The 20,847-nt window shown below is 36.7% G+C and overlaps 1 protein-coding gene across 2 annotated transcripts; it reads left to right on the top strand.

The window, feature by feature from the left end:
• Positions 1–377: 377 nt before the first annotated feature.
• Positions 378–14,530, top strand: MED30 (mediator complex subunit 30). 2 transcript variants are annotated; one of them, XM_009705056.1, is made up of 4 exons: positions 378–583; positions 1,556–1,714; positions 3,621–3,731; positions 14,294–14,530. In XM_009705056.1, the coding sequence occupies exons 1-4, from the start codon at positions 410–412 to the stop codon at positions 14,387–14,389; spliced, it is 540 nt and encodes a 179-aa protein (XP_009703358.1). In that variant the 5' UTR covers positions 378–409; the 3' UTR covers positions 14,390–14,530. The 2 variants fall into 2 exon arrangements, with proteins under 2 accessions (XP_009703358.1, XP_009703359.1); XM_009705057.1 differs by lacking the exon at positions 3,621–3,731 and having other exon boundaries at positions 410–583; positions 14,294–14,389.
• The last annotated feature ends 6,317 nt before the right edge of the window (positions 14,531–20,847 follow it).

Here is a 20,847-nt window from a genome sequence, read left to right as displayed (position 1 = left end):
AGCCGGGGGAGGAGTAGATGGGCAGGTGCCCGTCCCACAGCCCGAGAGTAGGGATGCGATTGTACGTGTTGGAGCTGGGCAAAAGACCCTTTCTTGTCCTCTTGAGAGAGATCGGGGCAGGGGCCCTCCTGGTGACCGCTCTGAGGGGAGGTGTGTGAGGACCACCCCCAGTTCCACTGCCCAGTAAAGCTGCAGTGGTTAAGGGAGCAGTGTCCAAGCCAAAGGATACAGCACTGAGCTGCCTTTTATCAGCTGAACTGTTTTATCTTGGATAGGACCACAGATGGGGAAAAGGAATGGTGTAGCCACCATACAGAAGTTTTTTATGATAGACTCAAACAACTACTTAATCATTCTGTCTTAACTTCTTTGTGCAGCTGGAGTCAGTGAGACTGGTTAATGTCAAGTGATGTCAACTCCCCCTCTCGCTGGGGCAGGCATGCCGCCTGGTGCTTTCTCAGGGACACAGGCTCAGGCAGCTAGGGAGGTCAATACAGCGTCTCTCTGTCGAATTGGCCAAGAGACTGTGCAGGACATTGTATTTCGAACCATGGAAATCTTCCAGTTACTGAGGAACATGCAGGTGAGAAATTACTTTTTCTTTTTATTGTCTTCAACTTCCCATGTTTTTACCACCAGCTGCCAGTATATGTAGGCACAGGAGGTAGCTTAGGACATTTAAATACATAACTTGATCAAACTGCTTTGAAAAAGTGGATTGATTGGAGAAGTGAATATATTGCTCTTAATATATTTGCTTACTCTTGTATATTAAGTGAAGATGGAGAACGTTGAGAAATGCTGAATTGTTGTCTCCCCCACAATGAATATACTCTAAATACACTTAATATCTTTTCCTTTATGAATAGCAAAGTCTGTTTATTTGCCCATTATGTTTCTCTGTTTTTGCTAACATCTGGGGAGTAATTTTAGAGGCATTTTCATTGATCTTTTTCTGTAATATCTTCCACCTAGAACTTTTTGACGTTTCTTTTTGTTATTAAAGTGGACATAATCATTATTTGTGGCTACTTACTGAGAAAACATACAAACTTTTGTTGTCTCTTAAGAGCAGAAGATAAATAATTACTCCCATTCCCTCTGTATTTTCATGACTCTGGCAATTTCCTTCTGTAATTATCTTAGGTATAGGTATGTGTACTTAGAGTTTGCTAACTGTGAATTTACTTTGATTGTGTCTCAGAATTGTGACCTGGGGTTGAGATACAAAGTCTCAAATTGTAACACTTAGATAACAACAGTGTCAAGCATTTTGAAGACATTCACTGAAAAAAGTTACAGAGGGATTGACAATGACCAAAGTGTACAATACGTGAAGCTGTTTGACAGCAGTGATTTGGCACATCAGATGAGAAGATAAAATACAGAATTCTGATAAAGAAAATAGAAATTTCAGTGATTTCTGTGGGGATAGTGTGATTGTCTTATTTTAAAACGAACAAAACCCCCTCTGATTTATTTTAGTTTATTTGTTTAGTCTGACAGACACTCTAAAGTGATGTTTTTAAAGGTTTGGGATTTTGGTTCTTTTAAGTTACCGAATGGTGTTACTTATCATACCGGAACATATCAAGACAGACTGGGAAAGCTACAGGAACATCTCCGTCAGCTATCAATACTGTTCAGAAAACTGAGATTAGTCTATGACAAATGCAATGAAAACTGTGCTGGGCTCGATCCTGTTCCCATGGAAGTAAGTATCTTTATTCATATATAAATTATAGATCAGTATAACCACTCTCTGCTTAGCATGTCATCCATTCTGGTGAGGTGCAAGAGACTCATAACAAACAAGTTTAACAAGCAAGTTTTAAGTCAGACTGGAATTGTTCAGTGGACTGAATTCTGGTATCATTTGGAGAAGTTATTAGTTGAAAGACTGTGAAACTCACATTAGCATCATCAATTCTTACCAGTTGGGAGGGATCGAATTTTGAAATCAAACTTAATTTAAAATTTTAGCCTTTTTCCTCTGGCTTCTTGGTACATTCACCTGTTTATTTCTCCTAGGTTAAAAAAAAAGTGTCAGGGAAAGTTTTGGTTTGTTTTTTTTTTTTTTTTTTTTAAAAAGAAGTTGTTATAGTGGGAAAAAATCTGCTTTAAGTTCTCACCGGCCAGCATGACTCCCTGAGTAATAAGGATTATTCCCTTGCTCTGGCCATCAGTCTGTACCTCCATAGTTCCCCCACTCAGCTGCTTTTAATCTGCTGACCTAGTACGAACCAAATCTGAATGTGCAGCGGTGATGGAACAGTTAACAGCATAAGACTTCCAGGAAGGAGGATTGGCCAAGGTTTTTCCTAATAAAGTTTGCCTCAGAAGTTAAGTTGTTTCTAATTCCTAGTAGTACTCTTAAAACCTGTTTTCTGTTACGATTTGAGTGACTATAGCTCTATATATTAACTAGAACTCTGAAGTTCTTTAATTACTGACTTCTGGATTCTGAGGATAAACCTTTTTTCATGGTTTGTTGACTTGTGTGCAGTAACTGAACACTTGTGTTCCCTTTAAAAGCTTTTGATGTGTCTTGTTTTCACATGTGGGTGGGATGAGATAGGGTTGTTCTTTTTTTTTTTTTTTTTTGCTTTTCATAGTTTTTTCCTGTTACCAGGATGAAAAAGAATCTCCATAGAGAAAATGAGTTGTCCCTTTAAGCCTTTTAAATACAAGGTGTCACTGATATCTTAGGCACAGCAGAGTTTTATATCAGTAGTTGGAATTCTTTTTTATTTTATCTATGTAGTCTTTGCTGCTCTGAAGTTAATAGAATGCCTGCCTCCTCGTGTTTTATTAGTTAGGGTGAATGAGAGTGGCACACCATTCCTCTTGTATCAGTTTTCTTAAATTCTTATTTCAACTTTTCAGTAATAGTCTCATTCATATTATTTAATGACTGACATTCTAACCATATCTTTAAAGAATATCAACAAATCTTTTTTTTAAACAGTCAAGAGAAGTCAGTACCTACTAATATTCCTTAGTCTATTATTATTGATGTAAATGTTTTTATATTTTTTGTTAATGTCTACTACCAGTATAATAGGTATTCTTATCAACTTTCTGTTAAGCAACATACGAAGGCATGAGATAATTGTAATGCAGATCTGGCTACAAAGTTCTCTAATTGATTACATTCCTGTTTCATTTGTGTGTTAGGTGTAGTTCTTTGATTTATTTTGGTTTTTTCTACTAGCTTTTCTGAAAGATAGGAGGTTTTCAAAGGAAATGTTCTGCTTTGAGTGGTACTTTATTTTTCCGTTACAGAGAGGAGGAGTTTTTTCCAAGAGTATTTAGGAGCCGCTCTACTTCTTCTTTATGGTATGCTAATGTAGTAAGTTGTTAACCTTTACTACGTTTTCATGGCAGAGTTTAGTGTGGTAGTTTTTGTCCATTTTGATAAGTTTAACAAGAATGGCCTACAAAAATTTTTGTATAGGAGATTAAATTTTCAGTGGGTTAAATCAAAGTAAGTAGTACCTTGTGTATCTCCAGGTTTTGGTTTCTTTTTTCCCTTCTTTTTTTAATTTTCTTTTTTTAAAATTTTCTTATTTTATTATTTTCCTTTTTTTTCTTGAGGTTAATATTTCTTGTCTTCACAGCAACTTATTCCATATGTTGAAGAAGATGGCTCCAAGCATGATGATCGTGGTGCAGCAAGTCAGCTTCGTTTTGCTAGTGAAGAGAGAAGGGAAATCATGGAAGTAAATAAGGTAACAAAGTTGAAATTAATTTGCATAAAACTGAAAATGGCACTTTGTCATTACAAAGCTTAAATTTCTAGATTGCTGTACAAATGCAGTATGGGTGATGACTGTCATCAAACTTGGTAATAAATACTTCTTGCCTGTAACTATTTCAGAATTACCTTTTAATAAACAGGTTTTTTTAGCTGTACGACTAGCTGTAGAGTTTAGGCTTCCTGACAATTTCAACTTATGCCTCTTTTTAAACCAACATCTGTATTCTTCTGAATACAGTGTATTATGTTTATGCTTAACCCACTAGATAGCGGCAGTACAGATTGAGGTAAGGTGCCTGTTGCACTTACTTCTCTTCAAAACTTACCTTAGGTGTTAAAAAATGGGTATTGAACGTCAGATGTGTAAATATTATTGCAATGATGTGAGTTGGTAAAGGATTTTCAGGGCTACCTTCTGTATTTTGACAGTTTGAGGAAGACCATTATTTTGGTTAAGTGTAGCATTTATTGAATCTTGACATATTTAGAAAAAATGTGCTATGTATGATAAAGATGCTGTTAATTTTTCAGTTTGAGTGGCAGTATGCAGTTGAATACAATTCCTAAAGATGGATTCAAATCTAAATATAAATGTGCTGTAGTAAATGCTAATATAATATTCAGATTAAAAATACGTAGTTTTACCAGACCAGAATTTTGAACATTGTTTCTTCAGTATGTAAAATACAAAGATAGGATTAATTAAATATTTCTGTAACTGTAATATCTGTAAATGCTTAGTAAAAAGGAGGCATAATCTACAAAAATAATTGAACAAAAGAAATACATGAGTAAAATATTTCTTTATGGAGAGAATAATTGATGGATTTTCAGGTTTTAAAATATTTCCGATATTTTAATTTGTCTTCAACAATCAGAGATGTACTGAATTTTTCATAACGCATTTATTTAGAAAAATGCGTGCATATTGTATAGGAGAAAATGAGGACTACATGAATTTAGAGAAAAGCAGTTGTCAGCTTTCCTGTTTTCTTTCTATTCAGTGCTGATGTAGCAGGGTTGTATATATTATATTGTGTGTAATGTTGTACTGTGAATATATGCACATTTGTTTGCTATCTTTAAGTGTTAATAAGCTTAACTGTCCATCTTTGCTGTATTTTTAATGGTTCTATCACGTGTTTCTGCCCTTGTTGTTGTACTTGTATGCTAATATGTTTTTAAACCTCCTTGGTGTGATCTTGTGAAAAGAATTTCATAAATGTTTATGATGAGTTCTGAACCTTAAAAAGGTTGGTGGTATTACAGGACTATTGGTAGGAAATTGGTAATTAAGAATGTATTAAAACTTTCACTTAAATCTAGCCTAAAATCCTATATTTACACTTAAATGCCTAGACCTAATTTCCAGATTTTCCACAGTGAATCTTCACAAGATAGTTAAAGTTCCTCTAGTATTCTTGTGGACAAATATTTAGTAACTGCTGCAAAGCAAATTTAAACTTCTTGTTTTTGAAAGTGCACTGTTTTTTTCTTTTGTCTTCCTCCACCTGTATAAGTGCATCCACTACCACTTTCAAAGTTCAAATTTTAATACATTACAGAATAGGAAATGCTTTGGGTTTTATGACTAGAAATAAAGAAATTCTTATTTTTGCGAAGTAAAGTCACTAGAATCAGGTTAATTGGTCTAATTTCTGACACTGGCTGCTGGACTGAAATAGCACTCTCTGGTTCTTAGCTGGCACTCGTGACAGCTTTTCAGTCCTCTGTAGTATGTAATGTCCACCTCCTACTCAGTTTTGCTTAATATATTTTAGCAAGATTTCAGTAGTACAAAATGTTGATGAAAATCCTGTGACAGGGAAACCAACATGACAGAAGAAGAAGCAGCTTTTTATATTCTTGACCCACTATCTTTTCTTCCTTCAGCTGATGGTCCTGCTCTCACCTAGTCCTTTTTGCTGCGGTAGGCAGTATTTTTTCAGTCTTGCATGTTACTGGTACCAAAAAAAACCCGTTATTGCAATAACCCAATACTTTGACACTATGGAGACACTTAAATTCTTAGACCTTTCATGGGTCTCTTAATTTTGCTCTTCTTGCTTCTTCAGGCAGTCTAACCTCTTTAGTGGCACTGGATGTATATGAAAGACACTAACTGCCATGCAGTGTGGAGCACAACCAAAACTAGTAGATCATATAAACCTTGTGGATCATACATTCTCACACAAAAATGGCCCTCCTTCCAGGAACCGCTGACTTGAAACATAGCAGCTCTGCTTTGCTGCTGCAGTTGTCTGGGAAGAGAGCATCCTCAGTGGAGAAGGACAGGAATGTCACATGCTTCCTATATTGTCCATGGGACAGGAGAGCCTGTTGATGTAGCAGAGTTCCTAAATACTGCAGTAGCTTTTGATGTCGGTTTACTGTATAGTGGCATCTTTTGGTCTTACTTATTTATTCTGCTATATTAGACTTATCTTTTAGGTCAGAAAGTGTAATACGCTCACCTTGGCTAACAAGTACTTGTCCATTAATTTAAAATATAGATCAGTTTACAAGGTAATGAATTTGTGTCCTAGCAATTCAGTAATATTTAGCAACTGTAGATTTAAATAAAACCTATTAAGCTTAAAAACAAAAGGGATTTTTGCCAGCCCTGAGAATAGTGCACCGTTATTATAAAACAACCAAATCATTTATTGAGCACTGACTACCTCTACCTTTTGTACTAAACAATTCTCTCCTGCAGTTCCCAAAAATGTTGCTTACTCCTTTTAACTGTATTTGCTTTCTGGGGTTGTAAATTGTTGAGGTGGTTGACTCTTCTGGAATAAATAGTTTACTGTTCTAGAATCAGTTTAGTACTTGCATTGGTCTACTAATACAGGTCCTGATCCAGTTTTCACTGAACATAATTACTATTTGCAACAATTGGAAGCTGTTACCAAAATTTCCTCACTTGTCTTTGTATTTTTGGGGTCTTTAATGTTCTGTCTACAGGTTTTTTACCTTCTGAGTAGAGCATCATCTGTAATATTTTCAAGATGTCAAGCTCACCTTGGGTCCATGGTCTTGTAGTACATTTGTCAGGACTTAAAACAGAAAATATCAAATCACAAACTGAGAAAACTTTATTCTGTGTTGCTGCCTTATCAGCATTTTTCTTTACTGCTTGTTTTTAGAAATGAAGCAAGTACAGCTTTGGTTTTCCAGACACTGTATGTCTGGTTTCAAATGAAGCATTTAGGAAAACCATCGCGTAATTAGTAGCCTCAATACATTGGGTGAAAATGAAATTATATGAAATAGCATTAGGACATTCCAGGTGACCCTTTAGAAAACAATCATGGTTTATATTCTTAATTAATCTTTGCTAACTGGTTAACAGTGGTCTTGCTAAGAGACGAAAAGACAATCTACATGACAGGCTTTTAAGTTAAGCTGTTATGAGTTTAGCTCTAGGCTTTTTTGGTAACAAAACCATTGTGTGCTGCAGCTGACATTGTTTAGGGAAGTAGTCCTTAAAATGTCAGCAATTTGCAGTCAGTCTTTCTCTTTGGAGAACTTTACCTGAAAACTACTTTTGACTATGCTTAAAATCTGCTTTCCTTTTAAACTGTCTTTCATGCTATTTGCATGTATTTTTAATTTATTTTGTAGTTGTAGAGTCCTTTTTCACCCAAAATATGAATGTGCACCAAGGAACATTTTAACAGAGGAGAATAATTGTTTATTTGGACACCTTCTCAGCAGATTAATCTGCAGTGGGGACAGTTCCATCCTATTTTGGGTACCCAAACTGGCTCTGTGCCAGTAGAATCATAGAGGAATTTAGGCTCAGTGGGAGGTCTGGAGATTCTCTGATTCAACCCGCAGGTCAAAGCAGGGCCAACTATCAGAGTTAGATCCAGTTGCTCAGGCTCAGATCCATTAGCATTTTGAGTATCTGTAAGGGTGGAAATTCTACCCTTTCTGGGCCCTTCTTAAGTGTTGACTTTCACTGTGAAAATTTTCCTAATGTTAAATTGGAATTTTCTTTGCTGTAACTTGTGTTCACTGCCCCTCATCCTTTTGGTGTGTACATTCAAGAAGAGTACAGCTTTGTCTTTTCTATGATCTTCATTAAGTAGCTGAAGACAGCATCACAATCCTGCCTTAGCCATCTCTGCTTGAGACTGAACAAATACAGCTTTAACCATCTTGGTGGCCTTCCACTGAACGTTCTCCAGTATGTTAGTGTTTTGTCTCGAGCCCCAAATTGGACAATCCTTCTCCAGAGCCAAATAGAGGAGAGTAACAATTTCACTTGACCTGATAGGTGCACTCTTGCTAATGTAGCACAGCGTGCAGTTAGTCTTCGTTGTGGCAAAAAGGTCCACTGTTGACTCATGTTCAACTTGTCAGAAAGTTTCAAAAAGGACCTAAGGTCCTTTTCTTCAAATCTGCTTTCTGTTCAGTCAGCCGTCTGCCTGTGCTATGGTATAAGGTTATTCTGTTTTCAGATGTAGGATGTTGCTTTAATTGAAGTTCCTGAGATAGGTGTTGGCCTGCCTTTCCCACATGTTGAGGTTGGATATCGTACCACTGAGTATGTTCACCACTTCCCCCAATTTGGTATTGTCCATAAATTTGATACTTTGCTATGGTGATTAGGTCATTAAGTGTGGATGAGTCATATTAAGAATATTGACCTTAATATCAGTCCTGAGAAACATCAAGAGTGACCAGCTGCCACTTGGTCTTAATACTGATCATCACAACATTTGGAATCCAACAGTCTAACCAGTTTTCCATCAACCCTGTAATCCACCTATCCAAACCACATCTCTCCAGTTTGGCTATAAGGATACTATGAGAGACTGTGTCAAAAGCCTGACTAATATGAAAGTAAAGAAAATCTTTTGCTCTTCCCTTGGCCACACAGCTGGTCATTTCTTGATAGAAGGCTATCATGTTGGTTAGGCAGAACACGTCTTTGGTAAATCCAAGATGACCATTCTGAGTCATCTTGTCATTCATGTGTCTGGACATGGCTTTCAGAAGGATCTGCTACATAGTCTTTCTGGGGTCAGGGGTTAGGCTGACCAGCCTGTAGTTTCCGTAGTTTTATGAATCCCCCTCCTTTCCTTTCTTGAAGATGAGTTGAGATGTTTCCTTTTTCATCAGGAGCCTCTAGCTCCGATAGATAATTATGTAGAGCGGTCTTGTAATGTAATCAGCCAGCGCTCTCAGCACTCAGATGTATTTTATTCCATATAATGAAATATTTCCTTTTCAGTTTCATATAAAACATTGCATGCAAAGTTTTTCATGTAGCTTCTTTTAATCAAAACAATATCATGGTTACAAAGTTGAGAAAAGCTAGGAAACACCGAGCTTAAAGCTGTCTGTACAATCCCAATTGTCTCCTTTGGTCCTCCTATGAATGTGTATTATACAACCTTTATTACACTATCACGTTTGGTTCTTCTACACCCCCTGGCACCTTTCTTTTCTGGAGGAGTCCTTGAGCTATTCTGCTTTTGTTGCAGACAAGATGCTATTTAGACTGAATCAGTATTGTGATAAAGTAAGATTATAAGAATCCTGGTTTATGTATTGTGTAACTTGCATGAGGATATTGAATAAGCAGGGAGTTTGGGAATGAGAAGGAAGGATTCAATGCAAGTAGTGAGTGAGTAACTAAAGGCTGCTCTTGAGAACTGGATTTTTATCATTGTCTTTGCCACAAAATGTTTGTGGTAGTTGTTCATTCTTCCCCTTATGGTTGGTGATAGCTATCCTCCGAATATGTGAGAAGCTGTTAAAATATGAAGTTCAGTGATGGACTTGAATCTTAGATGTCACTGAACAAAGTTGGTAGGCAGTCCAGTTTTATCCATAGCATTCTTGTGACTTAGTTTGCCATCAGTAACTGAGGATCATACATCTGTGTAATTTTTCATGTTAAGAATGGAGATTTAACAGTGAGGACCGTGTTGGAGAAGCAGCTTGGGGAATGGATAGTTCCGTTACAAGCTACCCAGTTTAGAGCACAGTCAGTAAATAAAACCTCAGACTTCATCATTGGATGATAAAAAATTGGTATGAAGCAAACATCCATCTATTTTAATGAACACGCTTATTCCTCTTTGAACAGCAGAGCAGTGGATACATGCAATTGCTGTCTGGTTCAGTATGTGAAATGTATCGAGTATGCAGTGGAGTACAGGCTGTCACTGGTGCCTTTGCTTGTTCCAGGAATAAAGAGTTATGTGTGCAGAAGGAGCAGTTTTCCTTTCAGCTATCAGGTGAGGAGGGAGGCAGAAAAACCCAGTCTCTCATTTCCAGTAAGGGTAGAACAGTTGTGCCTGTGAATGACATCAGGAAAAACTGCAGTTATTGAACAAATGAGTGTGTTAATGTTTAATTGCACAGAGGTTAGTGTATTAGTGATGAATAATTTTTATCCATTTGAAAAAATATTATAAATAGATGGATATGTGAATTTATTATGATGGAAAGTGAGCCTTGGTATCAATTGAGTAGCCATAAGTTAGAACATCATCTGACAGCCTTAAGAGTTTGAGCAAAGTGTTGAAGCATTCTTTCTATCATTTTTTTTCCCTGCTGTGTGCATATAATATTGTAAGTCTTTTGACTATAAAACTGAAGGGAAAAAAAAAAAAAAAAAAGAGGTTTTTCCACCTCCTTACTTCAGAGCTTTCACTATGAAGGACTCACTTAAAAAAAGAACAGTATAAATTGCCAGGGCAGACTTTACTTTTTCTCGCCTTTCACAAACATTGTGTTTGTGTAGAAATTTCTTGGGTTTGACTTACATGGAAAAGCAGAGGCCATTGTCGCCTTCGTAAGACTTTCAACAATGACTTCCTACAGCAGTTTAACAGTCAGAAGGAGTAAGATGCTTATGAAAAAGATGATGATGCCAGTTCTGTCTGTAGTAGAGTTGTTATTAACAACTTTATTATGCTTAGATGTACTTCTGGCCTGTAGTGTTGCAGGTCTTGAACAGAGGAAGTAAAAACTATTGCTAGCACAGCATTCAGGAGAATTGTCTTTTACATAAAGTTTTCAAGATGGAAACACCTCTTTTTTTTTTTTTTTTTTTTTAAGCAGTAGTACCTGTACAACATAGGCAAGTACTTTTTGATGTTTTTACAGGCATCAGCTGGATTATAATCTTAATCTTCCACAGTGTTTACACTATTATCTTTGCCTGAAGAAGGGACTTTTAACAAATGGATTGAGTGCACAATAATGACTCATAGTGATGTTTAGGTTTTAAAATGTGAAAGATAGATGAGCTTAAGATGAGGAGAAAGATGGGAACAATGTGCAAAGGAAAGTTGTGGATTGGTCTAGACAGCACTGATTTCAAATGAAGTGAACCAAAAATGAGTTTAAGTAAAAAATTTATTTCAGTCAAAGTTGAAATTACTGTGTCTTACTGAACCCAAATCTGTATGAAACATGTCAAATTCTTTATGGCACATTCCTTGAAAGACAGCTATTTTCTGGATGTGTCTTATGGTTCTTCCCCTTTGTTGCATTTATGTTGTTTTTGTGCTTCTGTAGCTGTTTTCATAAATGTCCTACCTGACCTAAGCATACTAAGGTCTTGTTGGTTACTGGAATGTGCAGTCCTTGCCAACTCCATCATGCTGGCCATAGTACTTGCAGTGTCAGTCAAAATGGATAGATAATCACATTAAGAGTTAATATCACCAAAGAAGACCCCTTAGGATTGGTTTTCAGTCAGATCACTTTTCTGACAGAGAGACAAACAGAAACATGCCTGTCAGATGTAAGGTGAATTTAGATCTCTCAAACTCTTTATAAACTGCCTCATATGAGAGAATTTTCCTGTGCTATCTTAAAACGGATAAAGTCAGAAGCTGTAGCATATATATAGGATGAAGTTCCTTTTCTTGTTTCATATAACTATTAATCCTGAGAAGCAGTCCAGAGTTCAACTAAGTCATTTCAGTAGAAGGAGGAAAGAGTAGGAGACAACTTGCAAGCAATCTGTTCAAATGAAAATTTGTCATTGCTGCAGAAGCTGCTTACAGAACTTGCCCAAGAAGGCCATTTCACCTGTCTTTCCAAGGTTAGACCTGAGTTGGGATGTTCTTACCAACTCAGCAAAGTCTTAAGCAGAGGCCAGTACTGCCAGTGGTGCAGAACATATTAATTATGTAGTACTTTGTGGTGTGGACCACTGCCTGTCAAAGATTGGTAACAAAGATCACTATATGCATTTCAGTTAGGAGACCATGCTCTCTGAAGTGGATATTTTTCCCTCTCTTTATTCTTTTTTAAGCCTAGCAATCCAGAGATGGTGCTTCATCTTAGGTGTCTTTTCTGTCTTTAGAAAAAGTAGAATAGAAGAGCTAAGAAAGTAGCTCTTCACGGAAGACAAGGATCTAAAATTATCTTCAGATAAATAAAGTAACAGTTGTATACTTCTTGTCTTTATGGATGCTTTGAAAACAAGTGAAATCCAATTTGAAGGTTCCCTTGTCTAGCATCAAGTAAAGATCAAGCAATTTACAGTTTCATAACACTTGCACAAGAAATGAAAACAGTCTACAGAATGAGTCTTTTGGGCGTAACTTATGTAAAGTTCATGTGAGCATAGTTACATAACAGTATTTAACAGTACAATTAGACCTGGATGGAGAGAGAACACGATCTGCATATTAGCGGTTAATGGTTCTCTCTATCTGTGATTTCAATAACCATCACTGACTGTTCAGCCTTCATTTTTATCGATGAAGGCTTTGAAAAATCATGAAATGGCATGCCCTCAGTATCAGTGAGTGACAGCTTGCATAAACTAGTAGTTTTGATGTAACATTCATTGATTTCTCTAAGATTGAATGTTGAGGATGGCAAACAGAAATATGTTTAAAAATGCCACAGGTATGAACATGCTTGTTTATCTCATCCCTCCTGTGCTTTCTCAAGCATTAAGATCTTGCATTATGAGGTTTTGTAGGGAGACACTTACAATTCTGTCATTTGGATGCTGTGGTAACTACATGCTTCTCAGTTTTCTCTCTTGCCATTAGGAGTTGGGTCTCTGCTGTATATTGTGAAGTCTTGAATTAGCAAATGGAAAAGAAAGAGGCGTTTGATAAATGCGCATAGTTATCTTTCAAATACTTTTTAGTCTGTCAAATGCTTTATTAGAAATTCCAAGTTAGTGTGCATGAACTTTCCTACATCTGTTTTTGCATCCTTCTCAGGAGTCTGGAATTGAGTGTTGTCTCTGCTTCCAGGGAGTGTGTCCACGAAAGTCTGTGTACAGGAATATTTCCCTTATTCAAAGTACAATGTTCCCCATGTAATCTAAGCCTAATTACCATACTACTTCAGACCATTTTTACAGGTCTGAAGTGAATAGACTTCCTTTTTTTTTTATCTCTGGTCTTCTTTCCCAGCTGACCAGCTGGGAAACTTAAAAATATTAGCATGTTGTCCGCATCAAAATTCAGGAGACTGATTTTCAGGCTATTGCTTCTTTTGTTGCTTCCTTTTGTCACTGTTCCAGTTACTTTGGTAGTGTTGCTAATCTGAGTCACCCTGTTAATGTATTGCCATTTGTGTAGTGCAAATAACAAAGTTATGTCAAACCTGAAACATTTTGAGTAACTTGTCCTCTTTTGATGGTAGGAAGTCTTTCCTGTGCTTTCTCTTTACTTGGAACTCTGGACTTCTCTAAATCTAATAAGTAGTTTGATCTCTAATGTGAGAAGCCTGACATCTTGTCAAATCGTAATGAAATGAAGGACGTAGGTTGTTAACAATACATGGTAACTTAGTTCTTGACAATTTTGATTTGAGCAGGAAAATGAATAAATCGGACAATAAATATGTGTATTATTGTGAAACATGAAAGGTTAGGGAGATTGTGCAATGTCGTATGGACTGATCTTTCTTCTTCAAAGACATAATTTTCAAGTTCTGGTTATGCACTCAAATAAAAATGAGTTTGCTGTTCTTCTGTTTCTTCAAATGCTTCTGCAGTTCGCAGAAAAAAATACATAATTTTCAAGAATTCAGTTTAGGACCCCTTAGCACATCAGAGTTGACCTACATAGGCAGAAGAGCTGGAAAAGCTTGACTGGCTTCACCTGTCCCTTGTGCTTTGTTCAAACTTCTACTGTTAATCCCTCATTTTTCTGTGCACCCAAGTTATACAACATATATTCACATAAATTTACCTGTTCCCTGAATTCTTTCTTCCTACTTAAAGTGCTATTGTTTGGACTTTGAAAAGAGAGGGCTGATCCACACAAGCCTCCAGTTTTTGAAGTGGCCAAGTGTTTTGATAAAAAGACTGCTGTGAAAAGAAACAGCGTTCCGTGGTCCTTAACTTTTGAGGCTTTCTTGTATTTTCAGAATGTGCTTTAAAGAGGATGTAGTATTGCAGTAATACTGCTTACAGACAACTGTGAAAGAGATCCATATAGCGTTTCATAACACTGTAACTTTTGTTGAATTTCTGAGTGCGCTATTCAAACTGATCACAAAAAAACTTCTAATAAACTCTTCCCACAGAAACTGAAACAGAAGAATCAGCAGCTGAAGCAGATCATGGATCAATTACGGAATCTTATTTGGGACATAAATGCCATGTTGGCAATGCGGAACTGAACAAGGAAAATCAAACTTTGTAGTTGGAAAAGATACAGATTTGTTTGGATATACTTAATTTCTTTCTAAGAAGTAATGTGTTTTCCCACAACCATATTGCAGTAAGTTTGAAAAGTCTTCAAGATTAAAATTTTAGTTTTTTGTGATGACTTAAATGGCGTTGACTTTGTTTTCATAAAAGATTCATCCTTACCCGAGTAATTCACTTAGGCTGAATACAATACAGCCTAGGTAACTTAGAGTAATAATTTGGATTGCTATGCAAATGGAGGTTTTTATAAATGAAGTGTTCCTGGATTTTTTTTTGTATAATACAATGAACACTGTTTTAAAAACATATGTTTACGTGCCATACTGCAGTGCAAACAACCCCTACAGACAGGAAAAGTTGCAATACAGAAAAGTCGCTCTAGTGAGCTACAGGACCGAAATAAGTGATCAGATACGAAAATGTAATATATTGCCCCATTGTGGGAACATATACTACAGGCTGCTGTGCCATATAAGTTCATCTTATTCCATATCCTATCACTGGATATATGTTATATTAGATAAATTAGAGCAAAATTGAAAAGGTACATAAAATTACCCCTATCTCCTTATGGATACAATTAAGTCTTTTTAAGTGAAGACCACATCCCTATACCTTCAACATTAAATTGTTCTGTAACTTTGTGTTATAATTTCTTGAGAAATGCTTCAGCTATTGCATGGTGTAGTATTCCTGTAGCATTATGTATGGTTGGAATACTTTGGTTTAGTTTACTAGGATGCACTGAATAAATGCCTCATTAATCTTTTCCCTATGACTGCCAGTTCTAGAAAGCTTTGGAGTATATGAGCAGTTCATTATTTTGAGTTAATCGTCAGCCATCATCTTTCTTTGTTCTGCCACTGATATTCCTCACAATTTTCATTAGCCCTGAAAATAGTCTTAATAATTTTTGTTATCCACAGATGCTGCCAGTGGACTGTGTGTCTCTCTTTTCAGATGAAAGAAGATGTAAAATAACACTGTAGAAATCCATAGGGCACTCTACTGTTAATATTTGTCAAGTTGAAAACTGACCATCCTCATGATTTACTTCTTGTGTATTACTTTTAACTCTCAATCCATGCCGAGATTCCTTAATAGTTTTGTGTGAAAGATTTGCTCAGAACCTTCTGAAGAGTCCAGTTAAGTGGTATCCTCTTTTTTTTTTTTTTTTTTTTTTACAATACGGGGTTTTGATACTGAATACTTACTGATTTAAGATACATGATTTTAAAAATGTTATACTGGTTTGTTGCTCTATTGGTCTTTTTTTTTGGTTTTTAATACTTTCAACCCATTTGTCTACTCCTTGAAATAAAAATCACTGGCTTGTAATAGATCTGATCACACCTGCTTAACAATATATGACTTTTCCCTGAAATTTGGTACCATATAGTTGTCTTTTATTTCTCCTTTTGAAGGCTTTAAATCTTAACAGATGGATGGATGCTCAGTCTGATAATTGCAAATGAACAGAGTTAGAAAGTGTTAATTTTGATTAGTTTACTCAGTCTTGAAAGTGATAAGTAACTATCACAATACCTAGATGTAAGTAGATGTCAAAACACCTTACAAATAAGGTCGCTCTCTTTTCACCCATATTACGAATGAAAGAGTGGATAGTTTACTGAGTGGCAAAGCTAGCAGCAAAACTGTTCATTTCCCGTTTAGATTGACCACTATGACAGACTTGTTCGTCAGAAATGGTTGATTTCTGCAGTTGTGAGAAATGTAACTATTTTGTACACAAAGCTTTTGAAAAGGAGGTGAAGACTGCCAGTAGAGATTTTATTTTGTTGTTTGTTTAAAATACAGGCACATTTTTGTATTCGCAGAGTGTAGTGGCAGCTTTCTGTTTCGTGTATGTATAAGCATGCAGCCAGCCTAGAAGAAGTATTTGAAGTGGATTTTGAAGTGGCACCAAGACCTTAATTGTCAGTGTAAAATTCTCAGTACTTAGTATTTTGTTCTATTTTTGGAACAATTGTGGAAAATGGAGATTAGTCTAGACTTTGCCCTACTGCCTGTATACTATCTATGTATTCTTATTAAATGTGTTTAAAGTTTATTGACTTTTTTTATTGCGTATAAACAGCACAGAAGTAACCTAAAATGTGAATAACTGTGCAAATATTGCAAGTAGACGTCTGGCCAATACAATATTCAGCTTACTCTGTGCAGCTGCTAGCAGTAGCCAAGGTTTATACTGCAATTTTTCATATGGGAGAGAGGAGAAAACACTTTAAACCACTACCAGAATGGATAGCACAGTAGCTAGATTGCAAAGTGCAGAAATGGACAGAATTGTAAATTATCACAGTAAATACTGTAAAAACAGGAGCTTTGCAAGGTGTTGGACCAAAACCATACACTTTGACTTACACAGATGAAAGTAACGGTAGTGAACATAATTCATACGCTAGCAGATCCATGAATAAGTATAGGATTTGGCCAAGAAGATGACAGTTTTAAGAAAAGTGGCAATTCCTCAGCTGTGAAACACTTTTAAAGGAATTACTGGGCATCAACATCTGCTGAAATTTAATATTTTAGTTAACGCTAACTGAACTTTAACTGCTGGTTAATGAAATGGCACCAAATGGAGTATTTACAAATACCAGCAAAGCAATACCAACACAGATGTTTCAATGTTTTGTTTATATAACATTGAATATTCCTGTATTTCTGTTTAGGTGAAAGCTGGATAAACATACAGACAGTCCCAGGAGCAGATACCAGAATCTAGGATGGTTCTGGTTTTGGAATATAAAAATATTTGGGAGGGTTGGGCTTCTTAGGGTTATGTTTTGCCCGGAGAGGACTTAGGGCAGTGGATGCTGAATACTTTGTAGCGTGTTTGTGGGAGCAGCCCAAGTTAACACATACTCTCAAAATTAAACCATTAATACAACACCTTTGTAGATAACAGATAGTGAATGTTTGGTTCAGTGTCACAACACAGAAGACGCCTGCTAGGCAGTATGCAAAAGTCCAAGGTTTTTCTTACATAAAAAGACAAGAGTGCAGAGCAGATTTATGCCATGTTCAGGAAAGATGTAAGGAGTTTACCTTTCCTCTTGTCTTCCATAGAGGCAGCAAGGCCATGTCCAGAGTGCTCTAATAAACCATGACCATTTTTATTGTCCTAAAAAACCCTGCTCTGATTATAGTATTTCTTACTGATGGAGAAATTGGATCTTGTGCACAAGTGCTGCTTAAATTAGTCACTGTAAAGAATGGATTTAGGTGGAATAGGACAAGGATTCTGGTCTCATAGGAACCAAGATTTCATCAATGTGCAAATGGCAGCACAAGCCAAAAAGACACAGCTGAAGAATGACTGACAACTGCTGGGGAAAACAGTAAGCTCCGGATGTAGATTTGAAGATCTGAAGTTAAGAAAAAACGTCAAAGAAAAGACACAATGACACCCGAGGACACTGTGAGTCAACTGACGTTTACAGAGGATGGATTAGTTTAATTACTTCGTGCTAACAAAGGAAATGGGGAATTGTAAAGGAATTTACAAATACATCAGTGCAGAAAAAATATTTGGGGAAGAAATTGAGTAGTTTGCTCAATCTCCTTACTTAATAGTAACGAATACTGATATGGTAGAGCATCAGGGCTTTAAAAGAGAAGGGTTTTTTGCTGAGTTGGAAGGTTACTCTATATGTAAAAATAACAAGCTGGATGATATGTATTGCAGGATATTAATGAAAGTGACAAAAAATATGTACCAATGCCAGTTTTTATTTAAGAAAATGTAATGGATAACTGGAATGCAAGAGGTAAATAAATGCACTATAGTGAAACTTCTGTCTTGTTAAATCTAACTTTTGTGTAAATTTTAAGGATTTTTCGTACTCGTATTTCATAAGGGATGCATTCTGACACCTGTTAAAACACTAAGCAACAAATAACACTACTAAAAGCTGGGAACAGTGTTTGTGTTGATGTGAATGTACTCAGAAGTAGAATACATGTTTTACAGTACTTCTCACTGGACTAGGCCCAGTAAAGACCATAGGCATATCTGAGGCAAATAAGCAGAGCCACGTTTTCATGTGTCCACTCAACTCGGAGTATCTCAGCTCGTTGTATGCCTTCATGTTTAACTTGCAAGCTACCTAATTGCTTAGAGTTCTGCTTCTGCGCATGTTCCCAGCAGCTGATGATACCTGATAATCACTGCTGAGGTTGTATAAACTCTCTGATTTTTCTGCCCAAATTCTATAGGAGGCCTGATGTGCTAGGCCCTTTTTGGCCCCTCGTGCTCTCAACTTTCCCTTCTCAGCTGACAGCCCCTACTACAAAGCTATAGAGCAATGTTCTGGAATAGAGTTGAAAATGAGTGGCTGAAAAGAATGAATTACATACACATCTGTGATAAAATCCTCTCCTCGGTCTGTGTGTGCTTTCTCATGAAATCTTGCTTGAAAAATACATTCAGATTCCTAAATAGGAAGAAAGATACGCGATTTTAAAGTTGTCTGAGCAGCAAGGAATAGCAATGCAGTTGTTTTTATAGCCATGCCGAGATTTTAGTTGTGTTTACAATCCTGGAGAGAGGGGAAGAGGGTCCTGAAGACAGTCCATTACTGAAATACATTGTTGAAGTGGGAAGACTTTCAAACAATAAGGGGAAAATATAAAGGAATATAACAGCAACAATCAAAACTTAGGTGAGCATGAACTGGCCATAAAATAGAGGCAAGGAAAGAGGATTTGGGAAAACATCTTAAACCTGCACTAAAGAAATAATTCAGGATGCAGTGAGAGGAAAAAAAGCCACTGCAGTTTTGGGGTGCATGACCAAATATTGCATAGTAGGGAGTTACAAGTGTGAGAGCTCTTGCTCTGAGACCAATAATTCTGATGCAGTAATTCTGCATGAAATACTGCATTTGTTTTGGGGTCAGCATGTTACTAACACAGCGAAAGAGAAGAATACTGATGTGCTACCATATGAATAATCATTAGAAAAACTTGTGAAAGCAAAAATGGGGCTCAAATGTAGAAATTCTTGGGTAGATGCAAAGAGGAGGTAATTAGAGTGGTTTAGAGTGCATGTAGTACAGAACAGTAAAAGAACATAAGCAAGAACTTATTTCACCAAGCAGCAGTGAAGAGGAGTGGGTAGGGGAAACCTCTTAATGATAAGATATGAAATACTAATTTCCCTAGGAGTTTAGAAGATGTCTCTTGGGTTACTTGGAAATTTTAAAACTAAACAGCACAAAAAGACTAGACAAATGCATTGGGAAAAGGCAAAAAAAAAACCCTAACTTGCATTAGTAGAGCAAGAGGTGGACTAAACTGACTTGACTGTTTTTTCCAGCTTTAGATTTTATAGTTGTAAAGCATCTGTTTATCAGATGATGAGCTCCTGAGAGCACCTGGACTAGATGCCACCTGCAAGTATTAAACAGGGTCTCATGGCTTCTTTGTGATGATTTGCTGCTGAAATTCCTCTTCAGGTTAACATACCTTTGTGGAATTGCTGTTAGAGGAATTGGAGCAGAAAAGGAAATGAAGCAGTACCTTGGTTTTCCCTCCCTGCCTCCCCACCCCACACCCCCAGCCTCCCACCCTTAGTTTTGGTTCATTTCCTAGTGAAGAGCTGCTCGGTGATCTTGCTGCAAAGCTGAAGTAGTAGCTGACACCCAATTACTGTCTGTTGACTTGGTAGAACTTGGGAAGCCTTTTGCTAATGGGAAATGTGATGCTATTTACCCACCCTTCCCCAGCTGATACTGAAAACAACGGTAGTGCTTGCAAGCCTTGCAGCGGGAGCTGAGGGAGCGTGTTTGTTCCAGCACAGACACAGAGGGGTGTTCCAAGTGTGTAAAATGTGATCATATTTTGCCTCAGATATAAAGTAGCATTATAATTTGTTATGTAAACTACATGCTACATTTATAGCATTTGCATATGTTACATATATTTTTGTTCAGTGTGGGAGGTTTTAATTACTTTCAAGGAAACAAGAACTTTTTTTAAAGGTCTTGAATAGTCTCAACAACCACATCTAAAATTCCCTCCAGCAATCACAAAAGACAGAAGTAAGGGATGGAACTAGAATGTAGGTATTGCACTTTCTCACAGAGAAGAAAATGGTTTTTTTACGTGTGTCTAATTACTATTGCTACAGTACCAATTTCTCATCATAATTATTTGGTAGCTTAGATTTTATAAAAACTATGAGCCCCACTGTACCATTTTGAAAGTAACAAGCGGATTCACGGTAGTTAAGCCAAATATGATTAGATTGATTTATTTTACAGGTCTCTGAAGTTGCAAAGACCTCTATAGTTTAAATTAGTTTTACAAAGCCAGAGTGGAGTTGGAGTTAATTCATGCAAAGAGTATACGGCTTTCAGATTTGAGCTTTTGAACTTGACTCAAACAGTTCAGCTAGTTT

Source organism: Cariama cristata, unplaced genomic scaffold, assembly GCF_000690535.1.
Source record: "Cariama cristata isolate BGI_N322 unplaced genomic scaffold, ASM69053v1 scaffold44267, whole genome shotgun sequence".
NCBI classification, from domain to species: Eukaryota; Metazoa; Chordata; class Aves; order Cariamiformes; family Cariamidae; genus Cariama; species Cariama cristata.
This window is presented reverse-complemented; position numbering and strand designations above follow the sequence as displayed.

Excerpts from the sequence above, each read along its gene's own strand:
- MED30 (XM_009705056.1), top strand. The coding sequence starts at position 410 with ATGTCAACTCCCCCTCTCGCTGGGGCAGGCATGCCGCCTGGTGCTTTC. Across the intron at positions 584-1,555 it reads AGTTACTGAGGAACATGCAG|TTACCGAATGGTGTTACTTA; the intron begins GTGAGAAATTAC and ends GGTTCTTTTAAG. Across the intron at positions 1,715-3,620 it reads TCGATCCTGTTCCCATGGAA|CAACTTATTCCATATGTTGA; the intron begins GTAAGTATCTTT and ends TTGTCTTCACAG.